Genomic DNA, 22,955 nt, shown 5'->3' on the forward strand with positions numbered 1-22,955 from the left:
CCGGTTAGAAATGAATACCTATTTATAACAGAAAAATTGTAAAGCATAAAAATGCATGGAGTAAAACAAAACCCACTCCTTTTTAACACACGATGAAAAAAGGGTTAAGAAAGTCTCAAAGTTGTTTAAATTTTAAAATACCAATATATTGGTAATCTTTCCATTAAAGAAGTGGGTTTTCTTGGACCTGCTTTTTTAAAAACTTACTTTGGGCGCTCTTATGACACCTCGATGAAAAATCCATTCGGAGTGCAGTCTAGTGCCACCGCGGACCACCTCCCAGGCCCTAGAAATCTCCCTCTGGGAACAAGTTAGGAACTTTGCTTTTCCTATCGCAGCGCCCCTGAGCCCTTCCCTCAAACGTCCACGCGAGGGCGCCCTCCCCAAAGCCTGACAGGGGACGCGCGGCGCCGTGAGCGCAGTCGGCTCAGCACGCGGCCTCCTCCCGGCCATCGGCCCTGTTGCAGGCAGCGCTGACCCCGAGCCGACTTTGCCTTATTAAATTATAGGAATCGGTAAATAACGACAGTCTCTCTTTATTCTGGCTTCACATCGCAGATAAAATTCTCAAGTTCCGGGAAACTTTCTAGGACAACGCTACCGGAAACGGAAATGGCTTCTCCCTTGCCAGCGCGCGTGTCGGGTTACATCAGCCTCCAGACAGGGGACCTTTTCTGGAGCTGTCCTCAGTGTTGCCTGCACAAATATCCAACAGTTCTGCGATTAGTAGATGCCGAAACTTTGCATCGTGTTTCCTAGTAAGCCGACCAGCACTGAATGAGCCTTAGCGGAGAGAAGTTCAAGCGGCGAGTCCCCTGCTGCACCGGTCATCCGCCTTCCCTAGGCTTGGGCCCTCGTCTGTCTTCCTGCCTCCACTTCCCCGCCCCTCACAAGAGGGCCTGCGTGTTGTCAGGCGGCAGCCGGGGCGACTTCCTTCCTCTCTGAGCAAGATGGCTGGGGGCGAGGCTGGAGTCACTCTGGGGCAGCCACATCTTTCTCGCCAGGATCTCGCCACCTTGGTGAGGTTTCGCTTTGGGAGGATGCGTAGTGAGCGTGGGAGTGGGGATGGCCGTGCCTCCCGGGAGGCGTTGGGGCGAGGCATTGCTGGGCCGTCGGGAGCCTGGGTTAGGAGGGAGCCCCGGATCTGAGCGCCCTAAGCCGCGCTCGCGCCGCCGCTGGCACCTCGACCAGTCTGCGAGCTGAGTGTGGGTGTGTGCGCTTGTGGGATCTCGAGCTCCTGAAGGATTCGGCTGGAAAGTCACCATGTGAATTGTCATTAAGGCTTTGACCTCTGAAGGAGCGTCTACACTGCCCTCCAGTGCTAAAGCTCCCAAAATTGGGGGCCCTGGGCCTCCTGATCTCATAGAGTAACGATTGGGGGCGCTTAGGGCTTCCCAGCTGTCAGAGTACAAGATTGCTTGTATGGGAAAAGCGCTTTAGAAATAATAGAGAGCTGTGCAAATGATGGTGAGCTATAGGTAGCAAATGTAAAGTCAAAGGAAAAGTTCTGTTTGTCTCATGTGCAGTGGTTTAAAATAGAATGTTTTGTTGCAGGATGTTACCAAGTTGACACCACTTTCACACGAAGTCATCAGCAGACAAGCCACAATTAACATAGGTAAGAATAACTTGGAGTCTCGAAATGCTTGATCACTGGCAAGTAATTTTAACTTCTCCCTTGCCGTGATTAATTGAATTATATGAGGATTCAGGTATACAAGAAGTAGATACTGAACTCTTGTGAGCAAAGCACCTGTTAGATTTCTTGAGAAACACAAAGAATGCTGCAAATACCTAGTTTACAGACTGAGTGAGAAAGAAGAATGTAGACATGAAAAGGTTAACAATGTAAGAAATTGTATAGTCATACGTAGCAGAAGTTTAAAGAAGAGTTGAAAATGTGGCTATACTTGTTGCACGGGGTTATTGCGAGAGCAGTTTGTGAAAGTCTTATTTGATATATAAGCTGTTATTTCTTAATTGACACCCTTCGAACTTTAGAGGAGAAGTTACGTTGACTGTAAATTTTGGATATTTGAGAGTCTGTACAAACATCACGGTAAAGACTAGTTAAAAGTTAGACTCTACCATAAGGCCATTAAAAAGTTATAAAATATAAGCTACCCTTGACAGCATTACTGTGATTAAACTTGGGCTGTTTTCTTATTTTCATAAATTCCTTTTAGTTTTGTTAGGGCTCGTCATACCTATTCACCTCACTCTGGAAATGCTGGCAAGTTTCTTAATATACAAGATGTTATATACTTTTTAGTGAGTGTTATTTCAAATGACGTCAGTCTTTTCTGTAAGTAATAACATGCAATGAGTAGCCGTTATTACACTGTGTATGATTTTCTTTTAGGTACTTAGGATATTTTTAGATTTTTTTGTGATTGTTGAGAATATACATAGCAAAATATACACCAATTCAACCATTTCTACATACACAATTCAGTGACGTTGATTACATTCTTTAAGTTGTGCAACCATTCTCACCCTCCTTTTCTGAGTTGTTCCTCCCCTATTAGCATAAACTCACTGTCCTCTAAGGTTCCTATCTAATCTTTTTGAGTTGCTGTTGTCGCTTTGATCCCATATAGATAGTTCTTAAAAGTGCGTAATGCTCAAGGCAGACATTTTTTACTAGTTAAGGTTATTATTTGATTTTAAGAAGACCTCAGGGACTATTTTTGGTTTGAGATTTAAAGATTATCTCAGGGCAGTAGTTTCAGGGGTTCATCCACCCTCCATGGCTCCAGGAAGTCTAGAGTCCATGAGAATTTGAAGTTCTATTCTGCATTTTTCTCCTTTGATCAAGATTCTTCTGTTGAATCTGATCAAAATGTTCAGTAGTGGTAGCTAGGCACCATCCAGTTCTGCTGGTCTCATGACAAAGGAGGCAATTGTTCATGGAGGCAATTAGCCGAACATTCCATATCCTCCTCCTATTCCTTGACTACTCTTCTTCTCTGTTGCTCCAGGCAAATAGAGACCAATTGTTGTTTCCTTGGGTAGCTACTTGCAAGCTTTTAAGACCCCAGGCACTACGCGACAAGCTAGGAGGCAGAAGAGAAGCACTAAACATGTTATTAGGCCAATTAACTGGGATGTCCCATGAAACTACGACCCGAAACCTACAAACCAAGAAGCCAAATCCCAGGAGGCTTTTGGTTGTACATAATCAGCCTCAGCAGCTACTCTTTTCTAGTTGTTTTAAATATATCTATCATACAACTTTTGCCAGTTCAACTTTTTGCAAGTATATAACATTGACAGCAATTACAATAATTGGCTGTACAACTCTATCCTTAATCAATACGATTTTTTCCATCACTGTTTACACTCCCCCTCCCCCCTTCCTCCTCTTTCCTGCCCCTGGTAACTACTAATAAACGTTGTTCTCTAAACATTTGCCTTTTCTTGTCGGTTTATTTAAGTAAGGTCATACAATATTTGTCCTTTTGTGATTGACTTACTTCACTCAGCATAATGTCTTCAAGCTCCATTCATCTTGTAGCATGTATCAAGACTTCATTTCTTCTACTGGCTGAGTGGTATTCCGTTGTATGTATGTACCACATTTTGTTTATCCATTGATCTGTTGATGGACATTTAGGTTGTTTCCACCTTTTGGCTATTGTGAATAGTGCTGTAGTGAACATTGGTGTTCATTGATGAGTCTCTGCTTTTGAGTTTTTTGGGTATATTTCACACTGTATAATTTTTAACAAGGTTGTCAGTTGCACGGAAAGTTCCCTTTAGTCCTGTGTCAAAACAAGTTTTTAGTAGGAAAGGATATATAGGAGGGAAAATTGAAGCCACTGTTGGTTTTATGTTGGTATCTACAATGGGAGTTATGGCTTTGGTTTGCTATTCTAACACTTTTGAAGAAATATTTGGTGTAATTGGATGCATATGAATTAATTTTTTGTACTTTGATGATAGGTACAATTGGTCACGTAGCTCATGGGAAGTCTACAGTTGTAAAAGCTATTTCTGGAGTTCACACTGTCAGGTTCAAAAATGAACTAGAAAGAAATATTACAATCAAACTTGGATATGCTAATGCTAAGGTGAGTAGTATATTGTGGCACCAGAAACCATTTAAGTTTAATTGTTGAATGTGCAGATAACAAATCCAAATCTTTTTTTAATTGAAACTTTTAGATTTATAAACTTGATGACCCAAGTTGTCCTCGGCCAGAATGTTATAGATCCTGTGGAAGTAGTACGCCCGATGAGTTTCCTACAGACATTCCAGGGACCAAAGGGAACTTCAAATTAGTCAGGTGATCTCTTTCGTGCAAAACACGCTTCACATTTCATATATATTATCTTGTGCTTTTTGAAATATTTAAGACAATGATTTAAACCTAATTGCAGAATAGCTTTGTTATTTTCCCATTATTTTATATTTTTATTGCTTGTCATGAAGATAATTTGAAGAGCCAACTATTTCAAATTGACACCGCCATGAATTTTGCACCCAAGATTAGTGCCTCACTTGCTTCACCCTAGTCCTGGCCCTGATCAGAGATCAGCAGACTTTTTCTTTAAAGAGCCAGACAGTGAATTTTTTTTTTAAATTGTGCTTTAGGTGAAAGTTTGCAGCTCAAGTTAATTTTTCATACAAACATTTATACACATATTGTTATATGACATTAGTTGCAGTCCGTATAATATGACAGCACACTCCCCCTTTCCACCTCGGGTTTCTTGTGTCCGTTCAACCAGTTCCTGTCCCTTCCTGCCTCTGGACAGGACCCGCCCATTTGGTCTTGTGTGTCTGCTTGATCTAAGAAGCACACTGTTCACTTTATTATTTTTTGTCTTATAGTCCAGTCTAATCTTTCTCTGTAGAGTGGGCTTCGGGAAGTGAATATTTTTTTACTTTGCAGGCTATAGGGTCTTTCTTGTACCTACTCAGCTCTGCCCTCGTATCATAAATAAGATGTAGATAATGTGTAAATGACAGGTTTTGGAGGTGGGCCAGATTTGACTTGCTGGGCTTAGTTTGCCAGCCCCTGTTTTGGATCATGACATTGTGAACATACAATTTTAAAAATAGTAACAATTCTGAATGAGTTCTATGGTTTTGTTGAAATAGCACTGACATCTCCACTTTAGATTGGCAATTCCAGTTTTTCAAGGTGCTAGAGATACTTTTAGCAGATTATCCTTTCAGATGTCATTCCTCATTCTATTACAACAGATTTTATAATTTATTAGGTTTTAGCTTTCAAATTGATGGCATTCCCAATATATACTCTGTACCATGTTCTATACCATAGTCACTTTAATTGGATTTGGGAGTTTCTGTCTTTTTAGGTGAGTTATTTCTATGTATAGCTTAGTTTTATTTACTTTGTAGTGATCTGCGCTGATTATGCTCTCAGCTGGTAATCTTTCTCCTAAGTGATTAATTTCAGGAAGTCTGTGACTTGCAAGTTTAGGTATCGATTTTAAGGCTGATTACTATTTCTCAATTGTTAGACATGTTTCCTTTGTTGACTGTCCTGGCCACGATATTTTGATGGCTACTATGCTGAACGGTGCGGCAGTGATGGATGCAGCTCTTCTGTTGATAGGTAAATAATATCAGAATTGGTTTGGACAAACCAGTATGGAGCAAACCCAAGATGGAATATTTAAAGGGGAGCTAGGGCATTTCAGGGTTTTATCAATTACCTGCTAAGGGTGACATGAATGGAAACATGCCATTCAGGAAGACATCCCTGCCTGCCAGCTTTCACAAAATACTAAACAGGATGGATTTGGGGCTGATGTCTTATGAGAGTGTTTATGGTAGTATCAAAAAAAAAAAGCAATGCATTTTTTTCACACTTAAATCACATGAGATGGTTTATTATTTTAGTTTTAAATTTGTATATAAAAGTACGTATATGGGGGTTTTTCGTTTATTTCTTTTGGGGGGATCATCTTTATGTTGTCCACTGCAACACTGACTTAGAATGGTTTTATTTAGGTGCAAATGATCACATGAAGTGCTGAAGGCTAGGCCTACATGGGGTTTTCCAGGCTAGGGTTGTGCTTCCTTATGTGAGCTGAGATTTCATTGGTGTGGGATATAATTTTCAAGAGCATGCCAAATGGGCATAGTACAGGGCACCTGAACATCACAACTCGGGGAGGATCATCATTGGAATGCTGAACAAAACATGTTTATTTCTTTATAAAACACTCCTGTTGGTTGTCTTCACAGGTAGTGTTTTCTTCTCCCCCTTGTTAGAGAGGAGCCCCGATGTTTAGTTATAATTCATAATTGTATTAAATGTCTTCCCCTCTTAAATACTCCCTGCGTCTCAGGAGCTTGGCTGGGCCAGAACAGTTCTAAGACTGAATAGAGCCAGAGGGCTATACCTTATGCCTGAGCAAAAGCTGAGGCTCTGTAAAGACTCTGAGAAATCAAACTTGTTGATTCTAAGCTTCTAGTTTAGGACCAGGAATGGGAGCTGAAAGGGTGGGAGGATCAAGTGAATGCAGAGGATGAAGCAGGGGCCAAAGGTGGACAGTTGGCAGTGATACAGTGATATCTGGGTCTTCTGCCTTTAGCAGGGCTGGGACATTCATGGGTTTACTTTATTAGGTACCAGCTAATTCTTTTTTGTGGTGGTGGTAAAGTACAGATAACGTAAAATTACCATTTTAACCTTCAACGTATGTAATCGCATTAAGTACATTCACAGTGTTATGCAACTATTCCTACTAATCTAGTTCCAGAACTTTTTCATCACCCCAAAAGGAAACCCCATACACATTAAGCAGTCACTCACTCATTCCCTCGCTCCTTAGCCCCCAGCAACCACTAATCTGCTTTCTACCTCTGTGTATTTGCCTATTTTGGATTGTTCCAGTTAATTCTTATGTATCTTTTATTCTTCGTCATCTAGCTGGTAATGAATCTTGTCCTCAACCTCAGACTTCTGAACACCTGGCAGCTATAGAAATCATGAAACTGAAGCATATTTTGATTCTACAAAATAAAATTGATTTGGTAAAAGAAAGCCAGGCTAAGGAACAATATGAACAGATCCTTGCATTTGTACAAGGTAAGAAGCTGTAATATCTGATGAATCACTTTGAGAGGACTATAATCTAGATGTTGTTTTTAGGTGCCAATGAGTCAATTTTTGACTGTAGTAACCCCATGTGATGGAGTAACTGCCCCATAGGGTTTCTTAAGCTATAATCTTTATGGAAACAGATTGCCAGTTCTTTCTCGTATGGAGCTGCTGGGTGCATTTGGTTAGCAGCTGAGCACTTAACTATTGTGCCACCAGGGCTTCTTTAATCCAGATATTACATGTTAAATTAACTTTTAATATAATAGATTATCTAAAACAGAGTAAACTTATGGATCTTTAAGCTCTATTTCTCTACCTACTACATGTTGTTAGCTGCCATCTTTTGGAAGCAGATTTCCAGACCTGTCTTCGGAGGAGCTTCTGGGTAGGTTTGAACCGCCAGCCTTTCAGCTAATAGTTGAGTGTTTAACCATTTTCCTCACCCAGGGACTCACTACTTGTTAGCCACCCTCTTATAAGTAGTGAAATCTATGTTTCTGAATTTGATATACCAAAGTACATTTTTGCTGGCTGAAAGTCAGAATTGAAGTTGTCTTCTGGAAACTTAGTTAGACTTTTTAAGAAATCCTCCACAGTGATAGTAAAATGAATCAAAAAAAAAAAAAAAAATGTGATTCCGACTCATAGCAACCCTATAGGACAGAGTAGAACTCCCCTGTAGGGTTTCCAAGGAGCGCCTGGAGGATTCAAACTGCTGACCTTTTGGTTAGCAGCCAAACTCCTAACCACACCACCACTAGGGTTTCCAAATGAATCAAAGTACTTTAAAAAAAATTCAATCTGACACTATTTATTCTGTTTTTTTTCTTTTAATTTATTTTGTTGTTGAGAACATATACAGCAAAACATACACCAATTCAACCGTTTCTACGTGTACAATTCAGTGACATTGATTACATTCTTTGAGTTGTACAACCATTCTCATCCTTTTCCTAGTTGTTCTTCCCTCGTTAACATAAACTCACTGCCCCCTAAGGTTTCTATCTAGTCTTTTGTGTTGCTGCTGTCAGTTTGATCCCGTATGGGTAGTTCTTAAAAGAGCATAACGCTCAAGACAGACATTCTTTACTAGTTAAGCTTAAGTATTGTTTGGTTTTAAGAAGACTTCAGGGGATATTTTTGGTTTAAGGTTTAAAGATTATCTCAGGGCAGTAGTTTCGGGGGTCCATCCAGCCTCCATGGCTCCATAAAGTCTAAAGTCCATGAGAATTTGAAATTCTGCTCTGCATTTTCCCCCTTTTGATCAGGATTCTTCTATAGAATGTTTGATCAGAATGTTCAGTAATGGTAGCTGGGCACCATCCAGTTCTTGTCTCATGGGAAAGGAGGCAGTTGTTCATGGAGGCAATCAACTACACATTCCATATCCCCCTCCTGTTCTTGACTCTCCTTCTTCCTCTGTTGCTCCAGGCAAATAGAGACCACTTGTGCTTCAGATAGCCGGACACTCTTCTTAGGAATAGCTGTTGCCAGCATTGCAACTGACGGTGATTTATTTAATCTTTATAGTGTCCCGTCTCTAGCAGCATAGTATTTTATGTTTGGGGAAAGATCTGCATCTTATTGTTGACATGATTCTCTCAAGATTGACTTCCTGCGAATCCAGTTCTATCATAAAGAAAAAGGATAAGTCATTTTGATAAAAATCTCATTATGCCTGGTCTATTTCTTTGATCAGCTTATTTGACATGTAATTAATAAGGAGCAAATATTTGTGCCTAGAGTCTTTGATTAGCAGAGTCTGTAATTTTATCTTGACATTTATTGGAAGGTTAATTACATGTTACTAAAAATGTTTTGAGCTAGTAAAGTACTCTTTCCCAGGAGTGCCAGTATTTTATTCCCTTAAACAATTTTATCATTTTACTATTAAATATATCTATCAACATAATTTTTTAAATTTTCCCTTAAAGAGGAATAGTATTTTCAAGGGAAACAACAAACAGTTTTGGCATCTTTCTGAACAGAATTATCACTTTCCATCTGTTAGCATTTGTATGGGGATGTTCAGGCATCTCTTTTAGTAATCTTAATGATTGTTACATAACAGAAATTGGAGAACAAATTCTATAAAACTCAAGAATTACCATCTTTCTGAATTTTGTCATATAGGTACAGTGGCAGAAGGAGCTCCTATTATTCCGATTTCTGCTCAGCTGAAGTATAATATTGAAGTTGTCTGTGAGTACATAGTAAAGAAAATTCCAGTACCTCCAAGAGACTTTACTTCAGAACCCCGACTTATTGGTAAGTGATAGGATTTGCCTTGAAGTCTTGATTTGATCTTTTCTACACTGGTAGTTCTCCTTTAAGGGTGTTTATTAATATTCCTTCTTTGCCCAGAGGTGATAATATAAATCACAATCTCTGTAAAAATTTTTTTAAATTTTAAAACAGGTAATAGGTTTATGAAATCCAAGGGCAACAGTTTATTTTAAACTCAGTGGAGTAAAATTAAGATTGATATATAAATTGAAATTGATCCATTCCAAGATTGTATTGGCAATGCTGGATTGCATTAGTGGTTGAGGAGCAGAGTCCTGAATACAGTAGAAAGGAACTGTTAACATTTTTCATGTGCTGTATATGGTATGTGATCAAGATTTAGTAATACAGTAGTTTCTGTGGAATTACAACATTTTAGTAAGGAACAGGATGTTCGATCTTTCATACGAATGATATCAGTGTACCGTTAATGCAGATTTTAATGTCTCTCACCTTAATTTAAGTTTGCACTACCATTATTGATGTAATTTGATTATCTGAGCCTGTGGTTGCTACATAGGGGTGGAGGAGTCTTTTCAGAAAAGACATTTGAGCCCATCTGATCCTTCCTTCATGCCTCCTGTGTGTGTGGTGGGAAATATTCTCTTGGGGAATTGTGATGCATACCCTTTGTTAAAGATCAATGTTCTCAGCACCTAAGCGCAGGTTACATAGTGTTAGAGTTGTTTTGTAGTTTTAAAACTAAATTTTTATTAGAGAAGACATATACTATTGAGGTATATGAAGAAAAAAGTCCACCATCTCCCTGCCTCCCATTTCCAGCCCCTCAGCCCTAAAGTAACCAAAGTTGGCTACTGGTGTGTATATTCCCACACCTCTCTTTTTGTTCGTGTCATCATGTGTAAATATATACAAGAATTTACTGCTTTATTTTTTCTTTATGGAAGTGGAATCATACCATGTATATTATTTTTGGTAAGTAGTTTTTTTTTCTTCCCCTTAACAGTATATGAGGGTCATCCTTCCAGATCATTACCTGTAGCTCTACCATTCTTTTTAAATAGTTGTATGATACTCATCGTATGAATATAGTTAGCATAATATGCCACCTATTAACGAACTTTGACTTTACTTAGCCTACTCTAAGTAAGGCTGCAATAAGCATTGGAATAATATTTAATACTAGATTTTGTCACAAAGTTATCCCTATGGTATGAATATTAAATAGCTACTATTTTAGAAAAGTTTGACTTGGAGAAGAATGTTTCTTAAGTTAAAATTGACAGGATTGGCTTTAATTTGTTTTCTTTTAGTGATTAGGTCCTTTGATGTCAACAAGCCTGGCTGTGAGGTTGATGACCTTAAGGGCGGTGTTGCCGGTGGTAGTATTCTAAAAGGAGTATTAAAGGTAAGCTGGGTTTTGAATTTTACTTTTTTCGTTTTTTTTTTGTAAACTTCCCCTTGTGTTACTCAGGAAAAAATTACGGGAGATCCAAATTGAAAAATAAAATAGTTTTTTCATGGTGTTTGGTACCTTAGAGATTTCTTTGTTTTCTGTTATATCTTTTGAATGTCTTACTTCTACATTTCTAGACTCCTTGTAAGTATGGAGCATGTTTTACATGTTGATAGCCTTGTTTGGCAGGTCATTAGTAACAGTTGGATGGTTCAGGTTTTAAAGATCCCTTCCACATCTTTTTTTTTCCCCCCCTTTAATAGTGATCTTTGAAATAAAGGAAGGGTTGCCTTTTCAGTTTTACAGTCTGCTTGTTAGTGCTTTTGATATATAAATAGTATTTGTGTTGTTGTAAGTATTTCTAATTACTGATTTATATGTTTACAGGTGGGCCAGGAGATAGAAGTCAGACCTGGTATTGTTTCCAAAGATAGTGAAGGAAAACTCATGTGTAAGCCAATCTTTTCCAAAATAGTGTCACTTTTTGCAGAACATAATGATCTTCAGTATGCTGCTCCAGGAGGTCTTATTGGTAAGGATTTTCCTGTCATCCCTATCCTTTTAATTGGTGGACATTCATGGTACCTTTTATGGGAAATGGATTACCCAAAAAGATGCATTAACTGTAAAATTTTAATTGGACATTTTGTAGCGAATGGGGGTTGGGAAACATTCTTGTGGCTAAGCTATTAATTTTAGGTCATAAGATGGTTTCGTGTGTTTGTAAGAATTACTATTTTTGTGTTCTTTTATTGTGATGAAATATACGTAACAAAGCGTTTGCTGTTCCAACCATTTTTACGAGTATAGTTCAGTGACATTAATTACATTCTCCATGTTAGTGAAGCCATCATTGTTTGTTTCCAAATATTCTTGTCACCCTAACAAACTCAGTACTCCTTAAGCGGTACCTCCCCATTTCCCCTTCTAGCATAAAGAAGAATACGTTTTGGTTTAGTATATAGAGTAACTTCTTTTTGGCAATAACAAAATAAGGTCTATAACCTAGTATTTAAAATACCTAACTATACCTTTTTAAAAATCTCTCCACAGTTTTTGTGGTAGAGAGTGGTTGCTTTTTATGTATATTTTTACAAATGGAAAGTTACCCACAAATGTCAGCTGAATCATGTCAGATCATACTTAACTAAGGTAGGAATAAAAGAAGATACTTTGCATATGTAGGAATTGCTGAAATGATTTATGGATTTTCTAGTCCCTTACAACTTAGTATATTACAGGATGTCCAAGAAAAGGCAGATTCAGTGAGAGTTAGAGGTAATGTACCTTTGGATTAAAGAAGAAAACATTTGGTGAAAGAGTTTGTCTTTTGGTTCTCTGGGTTTTGGCTATATAATTCATTTTTCCATTCTATCCTGTTAATTAAGAGTTCGCTGTATAAAATTTTATGTGGTTAGTTTGTCTTTGTTTTTTCTTTTAGTAAACATGGAAACGCTAAGGTTTTTTAAAATTATGGAAATTTTCAAACGTAAAAGTAGAGAGAATAGTATAATGACAACCCCCATGTTGCTACCACCCAGCTTCCACAATTACCAGTATTTCATCAATCTTGCTTCATCTACGTAGCTCTCCTCAAAAGATACACAGCTAAATTATTTTGAAGTGGATTCTAGGAATCTTATATGAATTCTTTGTTAAGATATCTTTTTGATCAACCTTCAAGGGGAAAAGTGGCAAGCAGATATTCTGCAAATTATACATCATGAATTTTGTATGTTTTCAACATTTGTTAAGGATACTCAGACTCAGTTTTTAGTTAGGCTATTATCTCTGTTAAGGAGCCCTAGTGGCACAGGGGTTAACTTCTTGGCTGCTAACTGAAAGGTTGGTAGTTCGAACCCACCAGCCATTGGCAGGAGAAAGATGTGGCAGTCGGCTTCCGTAAAGATTTATGGCCTTGGAAACCCTATGGGGCAGTTCTCCTCTGTCCTATAGGGTCGCTATGAGTCAGAATTGACTTGACAGCAGCGAGGTTTTTTATTATCTCTATTTGCCCCTTTTTATTATTTAAATCAAGTGAATCCTGTTCTCAATTGCCCAACTAACCTGTAAGTTTACAGTTCTGTTTCTTCAGATAAAACAAGGATTTTATCATGCCTGTGTAGCTGTTACCAGAAAAAACCAAACCCGTTGCCGTCGAGTTGATTCCGATTCATAGCAACCCTATAGGACAGAGTAGAATTTCCCCATAGGGTTTCCAAGGAGCACCTGGTGGATTCGAACTGCCGACCTTTTGGTTAGCAGCTGTAGCAGTTAACCACTACGTCACCGGGGTTTCCATAGCTGTTACAAGAGTATGAAAATATAAGTGTGTATTAAAATGCATAGATATATGCTAAATTTGGGGTAAACAACTAGCTTTATAGACATTTTAAGAAATAAAAAGTTGGATTGTATATATCTTACTTTCTGTTAGGAGTTGGAACAAAAATTGACCCCACCTTGTGCCGGGCTGACAGAATGGTGGGGCAGGTACTTGGTGCAGTTGGAGCTTTACCTGAGATCTTCACAGAATTGGAAATTTCCTATTTCCTACTCAGACGGCTTCTAGGTGTACGCACTGAAGGAGACAAGAAAGCTGCAAAGGTAAATGCTTTTTATAATTTCCGTTTCAAAAAGACAAACCGTGATGTTAAAACTAGCTTTGAGTTTCATTCTTTTACAGTTAACATGGGAATAAGAAAAAAGAATAGGTGAATAAATTTGACTTCCTGAAAATTGAAAACATCTATATAACAGCCATAAACCAAGCTTAAAGTATAAGGAAAAAAATAAAATAGGGGAAAAGTATTTGTGTCACATATGACAAAGACTTGATGTTCCTAATGTAGTTATGACTTTAAAAGAAGACTGTAAGATTATGCTGGCAAACATAGAAAATTGCTGATACCTAGTGTTGGCAATGGTGTACGGAAATAGCAGTCATAACACTTTTTGAGAAAGTATAAATTGGCACTTTTAGGGAGAGAAATTTGGAGATATTCATCGACATCTCAAATGTGCCAAGACCCTATCCCCGCAAATTTCACTGCACACTATTTTCTTAAATAGCAAAATATTTATTATAGCAATATCCATTTAGTGGGAAAATGTGCCAGTTGAAAAAGAATGAGGTAGGCTATATGTATGGACATAGAAAGATCTCCAAGATGTATTACACTAGGAGAGAGAAACAAGTGGTAGAGGAGTTACAGAATTCTGTCTTATCTATTTTTAATGCTGGGCCTCCTAATTATAAAACTGTAAGAGTCTCATGGTGAAAAATTCATACAGGACAAAGTAATAACTCAGTAAATCTATCTTTCCCCACCTCACGCCCCCCCCCCCCCCCCCCCCCCCCCCCCGCAAATAAAATTCTGTTCTTAATTTTTCTTCAGGTCTTACTAGTGTTTCATTTGGTGCTTAAAATTTTACTTTTCTCTTATTTAGGTAACTTTAGAAGAATGTATTCTTCCCATTATGGCATTGAAAATTTTGTATATATGTGGACATAAAATGCCTGCCGGAGTAGATACTGACCTTTAGCAGTCAGATCCTAAAGTCCTTTGAATATCAGGGAAAAGTTATTTTCTGGAGAAAACAATGAGGAAAGAAATCATTTTGAATGTGAGCTACGTGTTTATTAAACTTTTAGGTTTGTCATTTTTTTTAGAGTTTTTTTTAATAAAAGACTTTCTTTCTCATTATCTGGCTTTTAATAAAAATATGAAATCATTAAAATGAGTGATCTGAACTTGGGTATTAGGTTTTAAGTGGGGAAAACAGCAATAATACGAATGTTGTGTGCCATTGAGGCAATTCCCACTCATAGCGACCCTATAGGAGAGAGTAGAACTGCCCCATAGGGTTTCCTAGGCTGTAATCTTTATGAGAGCAGATCGTCAGGTCTTTTCGCCTGAGGAGTGGCTGATGGGTTCAAACTGCCGACCTTTTGCCTAGCTGCCAAGCACTTAACCATTGCACCACCAGGGCTCCTTAAAAATAGGACTAGAAACCAAACCCAAAGCCGTTGCCGTCGAGTCGATTCCATCTCATAGCAACCCTATGGGACAGAGTAGTACTACTCCCTAGGGTTTCCAAGGAACGGCTGGTGGATTCAAATTGCCGACCTTTTGATGAGCAGCCGTAGCTCTTAATTACTTCGCCACCAGGGCTCCAAATAATAGGACTAGTAGGTACTAATTCACTTATTACCATGAATGGTAATTGTTACCCAATTTTACAGAGGCTTAGAGGGTTCCAGTAACTGGCTTAGGGTACGTGACTGGAATTGGATTTCCAGAACCCATGTTATTAACTTATATAACCATTGTCCTGCCTTCCTCCCACTTGAGGAAATTTTGTAACCCATTTCTACCATACAACCTCTTCAGAATTTTAAGAGGTTCTGTACTGTGAATATTAGCATATTTTTTAAAGGTGCCTATGTTTTTAATTGCAATTTTTAGTCTATATATATATACATACATACATATACAAACACATACATGTGCATATGGTTATAAAAATGGCGTGGCGGCAGCATCTGACCTCCTTGTCTAACTTTGTAAGGGGAAGGAGAGAGCATCATTATCAGCATCTGCAGTCCAAGGCTGATTCCTGTGAAGCGGAGGTCAGATATAAACCCCCTCTCTCCAACCTTTTTACCGATTCCTACACCAGCCATCCTTCTCATGGCACTCTCTGCTTCCCTACTGAGTTCGATAATTAGTTGCAGTGGCCACACAGACTCACAGAAAATATTCAGGACTATGGGGTTTATTAGGGAGGTAACAGATTACAATTCAGGATCAGGACTGACTCAGGATATAGTTCTTCAGTCAGGACAGCTCCTCAGCTATACTCACAGGCAGGCCTCTCCCTCGGCCCCTGGGCCCCTTGGGCTGGCCTCTGCCCTGCTTGGGCAAGTGTTACAAAGCTCTTTAGCTCTACTGGTAAGGGCCCAGAGACACCCCACTCTGCCAGTAAGCCTCCTGCCTGAATGCACTCAGCTCTCTTGTTCCATGGGTTGGCAAGCCTCCTGTAACCACCTCGCTCCGTGAGTAGGAAGCCCACCATGCCGTCTTGCGCTGGTCTCCTGGTTCTGCTGCCACCGTTTCTCTGCCGCTGCTTCTCACTGTCTCTCACAGTCTCCAGTGTTACAGTTCTCTCTCTCTCTCTCTCTCTCTCTGTCTCTCTCTCCCTCCCTCCCTCCCTCCCCTGAGTCTAGGAGGTTCTCACCTTAGGGAGCCTGGATCCAAAGAATGCGTTCTGCTTCCAGCTCTTCTTTCTTGGTGGTAGTGAGGTCTCCTCTCTTCTCTGGGATTGACAGTCTTTAAAGCCTAGCGGGATGGCAAAACTAATCAATCCCCTCGTTAGGGTTCCATATACCTTATTTTCATGGCTCCACCCCCCTAAGGTTGCCATGCACCTTATTTGCATTGTTAGCAATTGTCATGGTTTGAATTGTGTCCCACCAAAATATGTGTCAACTTGGTTAGACCATGATTCCCAGTATTGTGTGGTTGTCCTCCATTTTGTGATTGGTGTGATTTTCCTATGTGTTATAAATCCTAATCTGCCTGTGGTTAATGAGATAAGATTAGAATATGTTAAAGAGGATTAGGGTGGGATGTAACACCCTTACCCAGTCACATCCCTGATCTATTGTAAAGGGAGTTTCCCTGGGATGTGGCCTGCACCACCTTCTGTCTCTCAAGAGATAAAAGGAAAAGGAAGCGAGCAGAGAATGAGGGACCTCCTACCACCAAGAAAGCAGCACCGGGAGCAGAGCGCATCCTTTGTACCTGCGCAGAGAAGCTGGTAGTCCAGGGGAAGATTGATGACAAGGACCTTCCTCCAGAGCCAACAGAGAGAGAAAGCCTGGAGCTGACGCCCTGAATTTGAACTTGTAGCTTATTAGACTGTGAGAGAATACATTTCTCTTTGTTAAAGCCATCCACTTGTGGTATTTCTGTTATAGCAGCACTAGATGAGTAAGATAGCAATCTGTCCAACCCCCTTGATGGACCACAAGCACCTTATTTGCATAGTCCCAGTCAGTCATTTGATGGGAGTTACAAGACCAGGGCAAGAAAGGCCATAAAAGAGATTCATCACACCATAGTGGTTTACTTATTTTCCAAAGTATCTGGTAAATACCCACAAATTTTCTTGATTTGAGGGCTTATTTTTCTTGAATTTATTTTCCCTAGGTGCAAAAGCTGTCTAAGAATGAAGTGCTCATGGTGAACATAGGATCCCTGTCAACAGGAGGAAGAGTTAGTGCAGTGAAAGCTGATTTGGGCAAAATAGTTCTCACTAATCCTGTGTGCACAGAAGTAGGAGAAAAAATTGCCCTTAGCCGAAGAGTTGAGAAACACTGGCGGTAAGTTTTATTAGCTTTTGTTACTGTCTAATAAAAAAGACAGAATTTCCTTGTAGAGCTTAGTTCTTGGGGTGTATACACACGTAACGCATGTGCACTTTTCCTTGAATGCAGTCGTTTTTATCATAACTCTCAGCTGTTTATTCGGATGACTTTGAAATCTGTATCTCTAGCCTGAATTTGTGAGACTATGGGCCCATGTTTTAGTCGAAATACTGTGGTTGGCTGCCATTCATTTCAGTCACAAACTATGTAAAAACCAGTGAATTTAGGTTTAATATTTCAGTTGTCTTTGACTCTTTATAGCTTTTTGTTTTGAAATAATGTCAAACTTAACAGAAAAATTACAAGAGTTTTACAGAGAATTCCTGTATACTCTACCCAGTTTTAAAAACGTGTGTATACATATGTATGTACGTGTGTGTGTGTGTAATTTTTTTCTGAACCATTTCAGGAGTAGGTTGCATGTATCATGCTCCTTGACCTCTTAATACTTCAGTGTGTATATCCCTAAAAACAAGGCTATTCTCTTATATAACCACTTCAAAAAATTTAACATTGATAAAATACTGAAATCTACAGTCCATATTCCAGTTTTATCATTTGTCCTAATAATGTCCTTAATAGCATTATTCCTCTTCCAGTCTAGAATCATGCATTGCATTTAGTTTTCATGTCTCTTTGATCTCTAATCTGGAACTACCTCAGCCTTTCTTTCTCCTACATGACATTGTCAATTTTGAAAAATAAATCATAGTATTTCTTGATGCAGGTTTATCTGATGTTTCCTCAGATTAGATCCAGATTATGTGTTCTTGGCTGGAATACTTATGTAGGCAATGATGTGTCCTTCTCAGGGAATCACATCCAAAGGTAACAATACCTGATTGCTCCACATTGGTGAGGTTGATTTTAATCATGCAGGCAAGATGTTGTCTAGTTACTCTTTTTACCCTTGCCACTAATAAGTAATCCATAGGGAGACCCTTCGAAACTCTGCAAATATCCTGCTTCTCATCATATCCTCCCCTCCTCCACACCCCCTGGATTTAGTATCCATTGATGATTCTTGCCTGAATTCAACTTGACTGTGAAGACTGTGAAATAGTGGGGTTTTTTTCCCAGCAACTTCACCATTCCACATTTATCATTTGATATTCTTCCCAATTATTTATTTACTTATCTAGTTATAACATGGACTTGTGGAGTCCTGTTTTGTTCAATAAGTGATGATCCATTGCTTCCTTATTTATTTTGTTGCTTAAATTGTCCAAGATCTGGCCAGTGGAACCCCTTCAAGCTGGCTCTTGTCTTCTTTTGACATACGCCCATCATTTTCTTGACCACTTCCTTTCTGTCACAAGAAGTTTCAGATTTATCTGTACCTTCTCTTTGCAGTCATAGAATTGGCTGTTTCTCCAAGGAATCCTGATTCCTTTTAGTGGGAAATGGCATGTAGAAACAAAGCTCTGGATTTTGGGGGTACTCATTGCTCCTAGGTGCTGTTGCTTCTAGGTCCTTTGAGTACATACAGCTAGTAAACACACATACATCTTTGACTCCTGACCATTTTATTTTTCCCAAGTTACTGAGTCTGCTCCTTCTATTCTTTGTGACCTCATCATAGCCCATATCATCATTATTTCACACTTAAAAGTTATTGCAAAGGACTCCTAGTTTGCTTTTTCCTTTCTTTGTTACTTAAAAACTCAGCCAAAATTAATCTTTTGAAACATTTTCATTATGCTGTGCTCAGTACTTTCTAGTAGCTTCTCTCTCTTTCTCTCTGATGTTCAAGATCTTTCTGGAAGCATACTTCCACTGATTTAACTTCCTTCTGCTTTGCCCAGTATACCCCAAAACCAAACCTATTGCTGTCAAGTTGATTCTGACTCATGGCAACCCTATGGGACATAGTAGAACTGCCCCCCACAGCGTTTCCAAGGAGCAGCTGGTGGATTCGAACTGCCGACTTTTTGGTGAACAGCCTGAGCTCTTAACCACTGTGCCACCAGGGCTCCTTGATCAGTATAAACCCTCTAAATTACGCTATTCTGTGCTTTCATCGTCCCCATAATTACTCACATCATCCCTCGCACGCTGTTCTTTCCTCACTTATTAGGCCTTCCCTGAATGTGGTGCCCCATAAATAATCCTGCTTCATGGTGATTTATTCCCATTTGCTCTCTCTCTTTTGTGTGATTATACTGTTTGCTATTATGGACTTACTGATTTCCAGTGTGTTTTAAAATTTAAGTTTAAATAATAAACTTTCAAAAACCCTCAAGATGGAAGGTATTATCTGTGACTTAGCTTGTTTATCACTTAGTTTGCACATTTTCTAAATTACCACAGATTTTAAAACAAAGGGTCTTTTTGTGCCTGTAGACCAATATTATATGAGGATTCTATCCAAATGAAATTTCAGACTTTGCTTGAAAATTAGCAAATATGTTAAAATTCATAAAGGAAATAAGGGAGCATCTGAATGACGCGTACATCATTTAGAATTGTGGTTTTTACTCACGTCTAGGCAGTTTTATTCTAGAAGATAGAGGTGAGGTAGAAATCCAGCCTTGCCGTTGACTAGCACAGACACTGAAAGAGGGAGCAGAGGAGAGGTCCGTCAGCTATTGAAAGTAATCTGCATACAGACTAGATGTTCCTCTAGTTCTTCTCTTATTTTCCTTTGCCAGCTAAGGTCATGGTAAAGTTATTGTGATTGGAATATTGATAAGGTAGAAAAGCATTTTTCAAGGAGAAAAGGGTAGAGAAAAAAAAAAACCCTGTTGCCGTCGAGTTGATTCCGACTCATAGCGACCCTATAGGACAGCATAGAGCTGCCCCATATGGTCTCCAAGGAGTGGCTGGTAGATTCAAATTGCTGACCGTTTGGTTAGCAGCTGAGTTCTAAAGGGTAAAAAAAGTCAGACTGAGGTGCTTTGTGTATCAGCATGGTTCCTTAGGTGGACCTGAACTGCTTTTACTTGGTGGTTCTGAAGGAGTGGGTATAAATTGACAGAGTGAAAATGGACGTATTTACAGCAGCACCTTTTTGTTTGCTTTTCCTGTCATTCATGCTGGCCAGAGTCCTATCAGGTTCTAGGAAGCTAAGAAGATAGTGTAGGCTTTCTTTATGAGAACAAACTTGAATTTGGAAGACAGGCAAGTAAAAAGCAGTTATGTTATATGATGATGTGGTAATAATGAAATTGATGTAAAATTCACAATTTTATTTCATTTTCATTTTGCAGCTTAATTGGTTGGGGTCAGATAAGAAGAGGAGTAACAATCAAGCCAACAGTAGATGATGACTGAAGACTCCCAGTTAAATAATACATGTGGATGAAGTCGGAATTTCTCTTTAACAACCTAGGGGTATATTTTCAAAGCAATACCAGGGGATTAATTGCACAGTAGTAGCTGTATGGTTATTCTCATTTTTTGGTGATGAAAATTTAACCTCTAATACTAAAATAGGGTCTACAATAAATGTAAAAATTGGTCTAATGTTGTGTTTACTCTACATTTTAGCAGAAATTAATCATTCCCAAATAAATTCTAATTTATACATCACTGCAGATTTGAAATCAAATTGTTTGCTACAGCCAGCCTTTGCTGTAGCACATGTGCCACTGAACCTGTTGGAAATAAAGTTTTTCTTCTTATTTTTTTTTTTATGATTCATCTTTGAGTAGTTCCAGGCTTGAAGGATGTTGCACCAGTAAACATTTGACACAAATTCTCCTTAAAGACCGGCTGTTCTTTTCCCCGTATTTTATGTTGCTTTATCTTTGAGTTTTAAGGTGAAAAGGAAATTAATAGGTTCAAATTAAATTACCCTTTAGAGCATGGATGAACCTTTCCTTCCTCTGACCCTGTTCCTAGCCTGGAACACAGGAAATTAAAGCCAGTTCTACTCCCTCACTGTGAATATTTCTGCACTGGTTTAGCCCTGAAACCAGACAGTCTTCCCTCATTGAAAAATAATGTTATACCAATTGATTATAGATTACTAATAGAGATCTTTCCCAGCCTTGTTTTATGTTTTTTCTTAACTCTTTAATTGAAATGGTTATGATACAGATTCTAATATAGTAATCTTTGGATCTTTCAAGAGTTAAAGATGGTAGAAGGCACAGGGTGAGCCCTTTGATTTTTAACTGATTCTCCATGTTCCTACGCTTTTCCTCTGCTATATTTTTGTACTCTTTTTGCTTCCTAAGAGATTGTGTTAGAGCACTGGTTCCCAACTCTAACATTAGAATTGCTGGGAAGCTTTAAAAAAAAGATGCCCCGACAGAGACTCTGACTTAATTGGCTTGGGGTGGAACACAAGCATTATTTTTAAAAGCTTCCCAACCCGTTGCCATCGAGTCGATTCCAACTTATGGCAACCCTATAGGACAGTAGAACTGCCCCATAGGGTTTCCAAGGAGTGTCTGGTGGATTCAAACTGCTGACCTTTTGGTTAGTAGCCAAGCTCTTTAACCACTTCACCACCAGAGCTCCAAAAGCTTCTCAGGGTTGAGAAGTTTAGAGAGTTGAGAAGAACATTCAGTAACAGAATCTTACTGAGTTTGGGTAGTCTGATAATACTTTTTAGTTTGCATTTCTTAAATTGACATTTAAGACGGGATTTAATCCCACGCTCATGATATTGTGCTCTTTTGGGCTCTGAAGCTGCCTTGTAAGAGTTTAAAAGCTATGACTGTCATTATTTAAGTTTATGCATTTTAAAGAAGCATTTTAATGCTACATACTTGGTTGATTTTGAAGGGTTGTGTTGTAGCATGAGGAACACATTTATTTAAAGCAGCGTTCTATTCCAAACATTAATTTTATATCTAACATGTCCCCCTGCGTCTTGTAAGCATCCTCTACCCAAAATTCTGGAATAATGTAAAACCCAAAGTTGTCAATGGTTGACTAATTTATTGTAATTAGTCCCATGTTAGAGCTGAAACCAGAAGTCCATTGTAATTAACTTCAAGCATTCACACGGGTTTCAGATAAATTGTTTGCAAAGCACGTACTTAGTGCAATGAGTATACACATACAAAAACAATGGGTCTTATTTTCATAGGACTTGAAATCATTACAGCAATTCTCAGCAAAAGATACTTGGTTGAGAATCACTGCCTGTAACAGGATGTTACTGATGAAAGTACATTGCATATGTAAATCCTTTTAGTTTTGCTGTCAAGATATTTTCAGCATCTGACCAATTCTCACCACCTCCACTGCTACCACCTTGGTCACAGCCACCAGTGGTTTCCACCTGGAATAGCCTAACTCCTCCCTGCTTCAACCCTTGCCCCACTGCAGTCTGTTTTCAACAGAGTAGCCAGAGTGATCGTTATAAAACTTAAGTCAGATTGTCACTCCTGCCGAAAACCTTTCAGTGGCTCCCGTTTCACTCAAAAAGCTCAAGTCCTACAATGGTCCAAAGGACCGATGTGAACTGAACCCACATAAATTGATAAAAAGCTTTTAAAGAACACTGAAAAAAAGATAAAATCAGAAATAATTTGCAACAGAAGACAGCTGAAACTTAAAACATTTGACATCCAATTCTTTGGGGATTTGTGTATAAGATCATATCATCTGCAAATAGAGATACTTTGACTTCTTCCCTACCAATTTTGATGCCCTTTATTTCTTTTTCTAGCCTAATTGCTCTGGCTAGGACATCCAGCACAATGTTGAATAAGAGTGGTGATAAAGGGCATCCTTGTCTGGTTCCCATTCTCAAGGGGAATGCTTTCAAAGTCTCTCC

General features: G+C 38.9%; 1 protein-coding gene across 2 annotated transcripts; it reads left to right on the top strand.

The window, feature by feature from the left end:
* Window positions 1–907: 907 nt before the first annotated feature.
* Window positions 908–21,419, top strand: EIF2S3 (eukaryotic translation initiation factor 2 subunit gamma). Of its 2 annotated transcripts, XM_004382857.2 has the most exons (12): window positions 908–1,019; window positions 1,555–1,618; window positions 3,946–4,073; window positions 4,168–4,289; window positions 5,494–5,588; window positions 6,912–7,070; window positions 9,219–9,353; window positions 10,646–10,740; window positions 11,176–11,320; window positions 13,226–13,395; window positions 17,004–17,176; window positions 20,431–21,419. In XM_004382857.2, the coding sequence occupies exons 1-12, from the start codon at window positions 951–953 to the stop codon at window positions 20,492–20,494; spliced, it is 1,419 nt and encodes a 472-aa protein (XP_004382914.1). In that variant the 5' UTR covers window positions 908–950; the 3' UTR covers window positions 20,495–21,419. The 2 variants fall into 2 exon arrangements, with proteins under 2 accessions (XP_004382914.1, XP_023593061.1); XM_023737293.1 differs by lacking the exons at window positions 17,004–17,176; window positions 20,431–21,419 and adding an exon at window positions 14,239–14,656.
* The last annotated feature ends 1,536 nt before the right edge of the window (window positions 21,420–22,955 follow it).

Source organism: Trichechus manatus, unplaced genomic scaffold, assembly GCF_000243295.1.
Source record: "Trichechus manatus latirostris isolate Lorelei unplaced genomic scaffold, TriManLat1.0 scaffold00100, whole genome shotgun sequence".
In the NCBI taxonomy this organism is placed as follows: Eukaryota; Metazoa; Chordata; class Mammalia; order Sirenia; family Trichechidae; genus Trichechus; species Trichechus manatus.